At 45.6% G+C, this 11,004-nt stretch overlaps 1 protein-coding gene across 1 annotated transcript in view; it reads right to left on the reverse strand.

The window, feature by feature from the left end:
• Positions 1 to 6,506: 6,506 nt before the first annotated feature.
• Positions 6,507 to 11,004, reverse strand: part of met (MET proto-oncogene, receptor tyrosine kinase) — a 108,186-nt gene continuing 103,688 nt past the window's right edge. The window contains exons 19-20 of the mRNA XM_037683062.1: positions 10,397 to 10,533; positions 6,507 to 7,566 (exon numbers count right to left, since the gene is read on the reverse strand). Of these exons, the coding sequence (XP_037538990.1) occupies positions 7,290 to 7,566; positions 10,397 to 10,533 (414 nt within the window). The 3' untranslated portion in view covers positions 6,507 to 7,289. The remainder of the gene's footprint in view (positions 7,567 to 10,396; positions 10,534 to 11,004) is intronic.

The following is an 11,004-nucleotide window of genomic DNA, read 5'->3' on the forward strand; positions in this document are numbered from 1 at the left end:
TTGTTTACTAACTGACAGGAACATTAACCAATCACAATGCTCATGTACAGTTGGTGGGACCAAAATATGGGACTTGGAGCCTTCAGGAAGGCCTTGCAAAGCCTGTTTTTTGGACCACATGAAGATTTGTGGAGTATTAAACAACAAACTGTAAATTCAAAAATCCACACAAAAATTATAGTTGCTCTAAAAATGAAGTTTAAATGTCAAATTTAGGTTACATCGATAATTATTAATATTAAAGCTGTATTTTGGTTCCATTACACGATGAGCTTCTACAGAAACAGGAAGCTCTGTGGGCTACCGTTACCTTTCAGGGCGACTCTTTCAAGTTACACGTTGAGACTGCGTGACCTTCCCAGGTTTATGTTCAGATGGGTTGTCCCTGTTCATGTTTTTACACCAGCAAAAAGATGAACATATCAAGGTCTCGACTATGCTGCATGCACGTATGGACGGACGTACTTACATGTGTATGTTTCCCCCGCCCATATCTTCTGAAGATGGTTGGTGGTGAAGTTCAGGTTGATGTTAGTGACTGTAAGAAGTCGGGCATCACACTTGATGGATAAAAGATGAGAAGCCCTTCCTGTCAGTGAGCTGCTGATTTGTAAAAGTGAAATAATTGGACCAGCGCCTTCAAAAGTTTCAATAAACGTCTTACCTGCAGGCTTATCGTCCTGATTCACCCGGTTTTTACTGCAACAAGGTCTGATGTTTGGAGTGAGGGGACATTCTACGCAGTATATAGATACGCCATTTAATAAGTAATACGTCATTTACTTCACCTGAAAAATGTGTCCAACAGAATTATAAAAGAAAAGTGTTGGTTTAAACGACACTCCACTCCTGAAGCTGAAAGAGGGTCGGGTTAGAAAAGTGAGAACTGCTCCAATATCAGACAAACGATACGCGTCATCGTCATGAGAACTGAATGAAAGTTGGGCCAGGCGCCGACGATACTGGCATCATTAGGCCAAAGGTTATAACAGCTTTTCAACATAAAGTAATTTAGATGTTCTGGGATGAAACTGGACCTGGAATTCCTTGAGGAAGGTGATCTTCAGTGTTCCTGTTTTACACAAGGTCATCACTGCTCTCACAAAGTCACCAGGAGACGCACGTTTACGAATCAAACAAGAAAAGAAACGATAAAACACTGAGTTACAACCGTTTCCTCGGCTTTCTAAAACTCAGTCCTGTGGAACAAGCAGGCAGAGATGAACGTCCGTCTTTTGCTCTTTCCACTTCCTTCAATTTGTTTTTGAACTCTTTTGCCTGATCTGTTTCCACCTTTCTTTAACGAGGAATCCATCATTCAGTTTTGTGTTTGAGGCAGTAAATAGTCAAAGTAGTGCTCAAGAAGTCTGTAAAACTGGAGATGTTGAAGATGTTTCAACAGTTTCATGAAACTGTTGAAGATGTTTCAACAGTTTCATGAAACTACTCCGGTGGAGTCAGGTCCTCTGGATGGATTCTTCTTGTTGAAACATTTCATCTTTTATCCTGAGGACTTCCTCAGTCTGAGGAGCTGTATTCAGCTCAGTCTCTTAAATAGCACCTTCTCAGAGTGGATCAACCAGTTTGCTGCTGACAACCAAAACCAGCTGATCACATGCTCAAGAAGGACCATCAGCCTAACAATGGATCATTAGCACCTGATGGCTGTTTACTGTTCACAGAGGGCTGAGTGATACTAGCAATCACAGCATTGTAAGAGGGGGACAGTTGAACCCGGAGGCTCCGCCCCTGTTTAACGATGGACGGTTTCTTTTCACAAAGATGGCCTCCTTTACTCCTCTCTCAAACCATCGTTCCTCTCTGTCCAGGATGTGAACATCTTCATCCCTGAAAGAGTGACCTCTGACCTGGAGATGAGTGTAGACCTCAGAGTCCTGGCCTGATGATGTTGATCTTCTGTGCTGGTCCATCCTTTTGGCCAGTGGCTGTTTAGTTTCCCCGATGTAAGACTGATCACCCTCCTGACACTGAACAACATACACAACATTACTCTGTTTGTGCCGGGGGACTGGATCTTTGGGATGAACCAGTCTTTAATGTATTTTGGGGTTTAAAAGCCACTGGGACGTTGTGTTTGATTGTAGACAAACTGCTCCAACCCTCAGACTGAAAACCACTGACCTTGAAGGTAACATCTGGCAGAACATCAGTGCCATCCAGAAGCCACTGCGGGCGGGGGTGTGTGTGTGTGTGTGTGTGTGTGTGGGGGGGGGGGGTCAAATTTACCAGAGTCCCCATCAATAGGTCATTATCCAGAATGTCCCAGAGGTCAGAGCTTCATCTTTCAAGAGTTTTCATTTATTAAATCCTCAAACTCCTACACGGGTCAAACTCTTGGGCCACTTGGCAACAAGCTCTACAGAAATCCACGGTCACGGCTCAATTAGCCAGGCGGGGGTGGGGGTGTGGGTGGGGGTGGAGCAAGCAGAGGCTACATCAAGGTTCTGGTTGGGCTTGTAAGAAGAGAGGAGGGCATAAAGTAAAGGGTCGAATGTTACGATCAGCCAAGAACGAACAACATAACATAACATAAAGGTTCATGTCAGAGAAGCACGGATCATGTTCAGCCGTTTGAAGGTCGATTATTGATTATTGATCTTGGTGAAACTTCTGAACCACCTACAGAAATGAGACAATTAGCTTCCATTTGTCCATTCAGTATTTGTTGCTACTGCAGTTTGTATTTCTTTTACTTCTTGAGTTTAGTGTGGGAGGTGAGCAGTAAAGGAACATTCGTGCAGATGTTTGACAGAAGCAGCAGCTGAGATCAACTCGAGTCGAAACCGACCTCAACTTCACGACGGTCACGTCACTCGTTTCAAAACTACAAACGCAACATGAAACGCCCAACACCTTTTTACTCACTTAGTGTGCGTTTGCATGTGAACATCTTCAGTCGGTTCACGTTTAACAGTTAAACTGAGAGGAGGTGGTGTGTGTGTGTGTGTGTCCTTGTTTATGCTACTTTGTGTGTGTGTGTGTGTGTGTGTGTGGGGGGGGGGGGGGTGGGGTTCAGGGCTCATCAGCTGCATCATGTTGGTTTGATCCACTTTAGGACGACTAAAATAATAACAAGAATATTTATTACAAGAAAAAACATTTGATTACATTTAATGTGGAAAAGACCCCCCCCCCCCACACACACACAAACAGCTGAAAATCTGCACGGATGGGTTTTGACCTTCAGTCATTCGTGTTTGTAATGAAAAAACTAAAGCACATTTGCTTCAGGTATACTGTGGAAGGTTTGCTGATGCAACAATGATCACGTTCGCAACATGAAATATAAAAACCAGCAAAGTCCTGTTGTTCAGGGAATGAATGTTTTTAGTTTTGAGGATGAGTGTGAATGGTTTGTCTCGTTGTGTCCCTGTGATGGACAGGAGGCCTGTCCAGGGTGTCCCCACCTCTCACGCAGTCACTGCCGGACATGGACGCCAGCGACCCCCCCCAAGGAAGAAGCTGGTAAATATAACAAGTGTTTTTCTGGACTGGGACTGAACAGAGAATGGAAACCTACATGTTTTTGGTGCACACTTGGTAGGAGTGAAAGTGTGGAGAGGAGCAGGGTTTTTCTGCCTTTGCTTGTCCGAGCCGGTGCAGAGTGATGGATCCTGGCGAGCAGTTTTATCCACCAGGCGCAGTGGCGGAGCCAGGGGGGGGCCAGTGGTGGCCTTGGCTGCAGTAAATTAATATTTGTTCACTCCCGTCATTTGAGGAAACTAAACTTTAAAGCAATATAACACCTACAAAGCATAGTTTCTTCAAATTACAAGGGTGGCCAGTTTACATATATTTATGTTGGCGGCCATCTTGGCTTTTTAAGAGGCAACACAGTTTTTCATGGTGACCTTTCTCACATTTAACTGCAGTCAAACACCAAACAGGAAGTTGGTACCTCACTTATTTTTTTAAGTATTCATGCTCACAACACCAAAACATGGAGAGTATTTTCAATTCCCCACTTGGCTCTCCGATGGAGGACAATAAATAGTCATGGAGTCTGTTAGCAGAACTTTATTATTATCACAAAGTTTATTTAACAACTTGTAGGAACTTGTACCTTCAGGATTTATTTGATCAACAACTCATTCACACACAGAGCAGACGGTGTCCAGCGCTGACAGTCGGCTGGATCCACTTCATTTTTTACTCTCACACACCTGACAAACAACAGATTAGAGTCTAAACGATCGATCCCAGCACTCCCAGCACTCCCAGTGCTTCCTTCTCTCTATTTACAACTTGGCAGTGGTTTTGCTTTAAAAATAAAAAGCCAGTTTAGGTGAGTTTGTTTGTGGCACAACTCAAGGAGGCTCGTCATTGATACAAAAATATAGTACAGCACTTTTCTTGTCATAGCAAACATTCATACGTGTCCATTATTGACCCAATCCGATCACACGAAACACAAACAGCTGCACGAAGTGAACACAGGAGTGACACCGAGCGCAACGCTGGTTTGTGACCACAGTTAAACTCATTTACAGACAGCACGTGGACCACCAGACACTTCAGCACAAAACGTACGAGTTTCTTTAATCTACAGCCAAAGAGTTGTACAAACTTAAAAAATACAATTAAGAACTTCATCAGCAAACCAATGAAGGAATTTGACTGCATCAACCTGATTCCAGAAGAATTCACGAGCTTGTAGTTTGGGACACATTTCAGATCGGTGGAACTCGAATCATTTTTATTCTTCACTGGTTTTAGATCTGAACATTCAGGCCTGTGGAAGATTTCTGTCACCGGCAGAAAACGCTCAAAACTGAATCAGCGACACTCGCATGAAGAGTTTGAGAACCCTGGCAAAGAATGTGGGACATGTTGAGGACTTCGTAGCTGTCCACCGCTCCAGTCAGAGAGGTGCACAGGTGTTGAGATGAACTCCAAAGTCAGATGTTAGCAGGTGTCATTCGATGTTTTTGACCGGTGCAAAAAGAATTACAGTCATGCTGTGATACACTCCTGGCTTTTCAAAATAAAACGTAAAAGGATCAGCTGAAAGCATTTAATTAACAGAAATAATAAAGCTCTTTTCTTAATGTCACTTAAAATGTAAAAACAACAAAATGCCAGTTTGTCCTCCAGCCTCTCTCCTAAGAAACTATCACGTACTCTCTTGAACACGATCCTTCTTCCTGAAGACCTCAGGGCTTCCAGTTGTGAGAACTCTGATGACACAGTTATCTGTGGACGTTCACGGACGACCACAGGTGGATCACTCCCTCAGATGATTCTGAGCAAAGACAATTGTTCAAAGGTGATTAGAAACAAAGCGTGCAGTGGTGTGCACCCAGCAGCAGGTTTCTACACGTCCTGCCTGCAGTCGACGCCCCACAGACCTCAGTTTCCAGAAGACCAAACTCTGTCCCAGCAGGCCACCGTGCGTCTCCGTCAGACACCGGGCCGTGTTCATGACGGGTGCAGGCTTTGGACAGAAACGTACGAGGCCATTTTAACACATCACAGACAGAGATTCAGCCACGTGGATGTCTCGGAGCGCATGTCATCAAGACAAGTAGGATGTCCATGTGCTTCTGCAAGGGGAGTCCATTCATCCATGGTCTTTTGCTTTTCTGTGGCTATGGGCGAGGCCAACAGGTCAAGGAGGGACACCCAGATATCCTTCTCCCCAGTCACACCCTCCAGCTCCTCCTGCAGGAATCCCAAGAACTCAAGGTGGTCCCAGTCCAGCAGGTTCTGGGTCTGCCCTGAGATCTGCTTCCAGTGGGATGTGCTCAAAAAGATGATGCTCCTCTGAAGGGAGGAGCCCAGGAGGCATTTTATTCAGATGCTCAAAGCCCCTCAGCGGTCTCCTCTGGATGTAGAGGAGCACTCCTCACCTTCTCTCTAAGGCTGAGATGGCCACCCAACAGAGGAAGCTTGTTTCAGCAGCATATATCCAGGATCTTGTTCTTCTGGTCACGGTCCAAACCTTGGGACCACAGGTGAAGGTTGGAACGTAGACAGACCAGTCAATCCAGAGCTTTGCCTTTTGGTTCAGCATGACAGACATGAGCAACACCCTCACTGCTGTGGATGGAGCCCTCAGATCCATTAACCCCCCTCAGGTTTTAGGAGTCTGTCGGGTCGACATGGTATCAAGATGCCAGTGGGCGTAGATTACTCAGCTGAAGTGTCTTTGAGTGGTAGGAGCAGTGGTCGGAGGAGAAAGTGTGAAAGCAGCATCTAGGATGAATCGAGCCGTTGTCTCTGCTCGAGTCTTATTCCCAGTCTCGTCTCTTCGTAGCAAGGTATTTGTCAGATGACCTCGCCCGCAAGAGGCACTCCATTGGAGCCAGGTCTAGGAGGAGGAGCTTGCTGACAAGTGTCTGGTGGTTGAACCTCTCCTCCCGGGGCTCAGCCAGGCTGTGCCGAAGGGAAGTTTAGGAAGCCACCTCCATGTGGGCCCACCACATGCAGTCTGATGAAGGTTGGGGGCAGCCGAGGCCGGGGCCCTGGACATTCTGATCTTTGGTGATACAAAGTGAGGGAAGGTTCGTCAGTGGAACTTGTGTCAAGGGAATGTGTATTATTTCACTCACCATGCTCCATAATTGTCCCTGCTCTTGATCTGTTCTTGTGAATGATATGAAAATGTTCCATGATCCTGACTCTGTCTTCATGTGACGGGACAGCAGGAGATCACTCTGTTATCCTCAAGGTCTGATTGATACGATTACAGTGACGTCTTTCTTCTAGAGTCCTTGAGAGCTGCTGGCTCCCAGAGTTCCTCCTGCTTCTGACTGCAGCTGGGTTCTGATAGAGCTGGACGGGACGGGCTGGAAGTTTCTACAAAACTGAATTTTCTGTTCAGGAAGTCAGAACGGGTCAGATCCTCAGTCAGGTGAGGCTCTGATGATCAGTGTGTACTTGACACACTGATCTTTTGTTCTCCAAAGCTTTGTAGTAAATCTGATGAAGCTTACACCTGGTTGTTTTGGAAATCGCTTTTTTACACAACGCATGTTCAGTAAGAGGCTCCTGGGACTTGTACAGGGCAGGAAGTCCAGGATTGTGCTCCCCAAGGTTCTTGGCGTGGGTCAATGAGGCAAGGTCAATGAAAATTCCCCCGTCGTACAGTGAAGCTTCAAGTTTCTGTAGATCCACAGTCTATGTACAATGACAGAACAGTCCAAGCTGCCAGAAACAGTCTGTCGCCAGCATGCAGTGTCCAGTGTCGGCTCAAACAAACAGTAGTTCTCCAACCAGCTCATCTTTTCCTTTTGAGTCTCTTCTCTCCTTCACCACCTCCTCATTCTTCAGGTGCAGCACTCGCGCTCCACACGAGAAAAGAACGGGGAGGGGGAGGGCAGCGACGTGGAGGTAGAGGGCTCGGCTGAGGAGGAGGACGAGGCAGTGGAGGCAAGCAGGGAGGGGTAGGGACTCACTTTGTTAATGTTGACGTATGTGGTGTTGAGCAGGACGTAATGCTCCCCGCTGAAGCTGGAGAAGATGGCGGAAATACTTGACACCAGTTCGGAGAAAGATGGCCGCCGCTCGGGCTTCGGGTGCCAAGACTCGATCATCACCGTGTAGCTGCAGGAGGAGAAGAGAGGCGTCAGTCAAGGAGCCGGCAGAGGCTGCAACCTCCAACAAACACGTTGCCTTCATGAGGCAGAAAAGAGACGTAGCCGGCGCTGAAATAAGCAAGGCCTTCTCTGAAGAACAGAAACAACGACTGGAGCTTTAAAGTGAGGTCACGCGCAGTCTAGAAGAAATAAAACAGTAAAAACAAATATAATCGCCTGCTCTCAAAATGGAAAAGCAATACAGTGTAGTTTTGCCTGTGTGTGTTTGTTTCTTTGTCTGTTAGCAAAATATCTCCTGAACCACTGGTTGGATTGTAATGAAACTTTTAGAACATTGGATGGACGTCTACAACTGATTACAACTTTGGGTCAGCACACTTCAGCATGGCTCTCACAGCTAACAAGGCTTAGCCAACACAAAGAGGCTAAAACACAGTGAAGTTTATAGACATGGCGCTAACATTTGATTTGGTAGTAGTTGAGAGTCATCCCCGGCACATGCTCCAAGCGTTGCATAAGATCTTTACTGAAAACCTTGAATGAAAGTGAAAACTTGAATATGTTTTCCTCAGTGCTTAATTTGTAAACTAAACGATGCTGGAACACAAATACCGGTAGTCACTTTACTCAAAATTCAAAATTTTGAATAAAGTAGACACCATTTCCTGAATTCTGGTGCATTTTAACGGGTTGTTAAACATCTACTTTACCTATACGAGTAAACACTTGATTCCATAATTATTTTAGAGAGCAACAAGAAGAAGCCTGACCAACAGCTCCCCCTGTATGAATAGAGCACGCTCAGCTTCTCTCATGCATCCATCTCCACTGCCTTCATGCGCTTCAGTTCTCCGTTGTTTAGTTGTACAATGAGAAGACTTTTTTTATGAAAGTAAACTGGACGGTCTTTTCAACATTCTGATCTGTTATTGGGACAAATTTGCGTCGTTGTTTTGATACATGATGTACATCACATGATTACCCATCAAACATTTCTCTCATATTTTTAATAAATAATCATAATTTTATCAATGACCCACTTAAACTGTAAAATTGATTTTCAGTTTAGTTGTTCTTGTTTAATTATATTTTTGTTATTTTAATTAAATTGTCCATGAGTGAACTTTTAGGGGCGGAGCTTTTTTAAGGGTAGACCCAGAAATACTTCCTTGAAGGAGCAGCTCAGATGTGACGTTAGGAAGCTCGTTATGTTTAAAGTGGGTGTTGATGTCATTATTTTCAGATACCATGTCCAATATAAGTTTTATTTGTTCAAGGCAGTCACATGTTTATAACTTTATAATTAGTAAGCCTGAGAGTTCCCGGATCCTGTTCCGGCTCAGGTTCAGCCCTGGTTCACAGAACCTGTTTTTATAGATTTGTGTCTCTGTAGTGTGAACGTTTCGCTGCATCTCTTTAATCAGCCGACGGTGAAGGATGCTCTCCTCTCTGGTGTAGAGGAACTCCATCTTGAGCTGATGTCTGAAACACGGCAGGTAATCCTGGCTGGAAGCTTCTGACAGCCTCCAAAGATGAGCTCCATGATCCCATCAGGCTCCAGAGGGGGTCTTGCTTTTTATCGTTCACCCCCACACAAACCTTTGATAATCTCTTCATTCCATAATACGCTCCAATTATCACACGTCCACGTATCTGTGTGTGCAACGCCCTGAGGAGCATCAGCAGCGAGGAATGAGAGGAATGTTCGCAGATATTCATCATTCCTCATGCTCTCTCTGTTCTGCCTCCCACCTGAACCCCCCCAGGTTCTATAAACCCACCTTTACATTCAGTCTGAACATTAACGAGCCGCGCGCCGATGTCTCTGAGGGGTCTGAACAGGGAACGGTGTGGTTTTAGAGAAGAGTGTGTTTCTGGACTGGAGAAGGTAAACCTAAATGTTTTTGGTGCGAGATATTCCAGTGAGGAGGAGTTCCACTGTGGAGAAGAACAGGGGGGGGTTCTTGTCCGAGGTGGAGACAGATCCTGGAGAGAGGAGGGGGCCACTTTATCTACAGCCAGGTGCAGTGGAGGAGCCAGGGGGTGGCCACTGGGGGCCTAGACCACCATAGATTAATCTTGTGTCACTCCAATCATTTTTAAGAAACTAAACTTTTAAGCAAGATAAAACTAGAAAGCAAAGTTTCATTAAATGATGCGGGGGTGGGGGGGTTGCATATGTTTATGGTGGTGGTCCATAAAGTTGTGGGGTCAAACCAATCATATGTGACATCATGAGATATGAGAGTGCTGGGAGTGACTCTCAGCTACTACCATAGCAGCCATTAGCTCAGTCTCTACATTTAACTGAGTTATAGTCATTTTTGTGTCGGCTCATTTGGTTTAGCTGTGGCGGCCATCTTGAAATGAATTGCCTCCAACAGTGAACCAGCTATAGATGAGTTTCCAGTGAGTACTTTCTAAAAGATTCATTGAAATCTGTCGAGTGGTTCTTGGGATATTTTGCTAACAGACAAACATGTAACAGCACTAAGGTTTGCACGGAGCAGCATTCTGAGTATGCGCTGTGAAGGACTCTGAGCCGCTACGACAATCGTGTGTTGCCAGAAAGTCCACCTCAGCAGAGCTGCTCCTGAGGGGAACCTCTGGAGCAGGTGTCTGGCAGCGGGACGACACAAACAGAACCAGTTTAACCAGTTTCTATTAAACTTGTAGTAAACAAAGACGTGATCTGTGTGTGAGGTGGTTTCCAGTTGGTGTGACGATGCAGTGGTTTTAGAGTCTTCGCAGCTCGTCCCCCCTGCCGCCCGCGACGAGCCGAAGCTCAGCTGTGAGGACATCCCTCACGCTAACCGAGCCGTGACGTGCACACTCACAGGCTGTCGGGGCAGAACTCGGGCTGCAGCAGCCTCCTCCCCTGCAGCAGGAACACCGTGATGTCGAAGGAGTTCACGTCCGAGTATGGAGGGGCTCCGCGGGTCATCAGCTCCCACAGCAGCACCCCGAACGACCACTGTGGGGAAAGCATCCCATTACCCTCCAACGTCTCACAACCCAACAAACGCCATGACACAAACGTGTTAGAAAGAAGTTTCTGAGCTCTTCTCACACAGACGCACCTTTTCTCCTCGTTCAGCAGTTTTTGGTGCATGTCATCGAGTCACGCATCAAAACGTTCGGCTCGTTCAGAACGTTCCTGCTGGGACTTTTGGTGTTTGTGAAATTTTGACTTTTTCAAACATTTAGCTTTGTCGGCCATGTTTTTCTCATTGAAAAAGGACGGAGCTGTTTACAACCTGTTGCTGCTCATTTCAGCTTTTTCCTGCTAATTTTCTGCTTTTTGTTTTTTCAGCTTCTTTCTGACCTGTACTATAACAGACATGTACTACAGTAGACCTGTACTATAACAGACATGTACTATAACAGACCTGTACTATAACAGACATGTACTACAGTAGACCTGTACTATAACAGACATGTACTA

The sequence above is a fragment of the Nematolebias whitei genome, chromosome 10 (assembly GCF_014905685.2).
Source record: "Nematolebias whitei isolate Nwh7 chromosome 10, NemWhi1, whole genome shotgun sequence".
Taxonomy (NCBI): domain Eukaryota; kingdom Metazoa; phylum Chordata; class Actinopteri; order Cyprinodontiformes; family Rivulidae; genus Nematolebias; species Nematolebias whitei.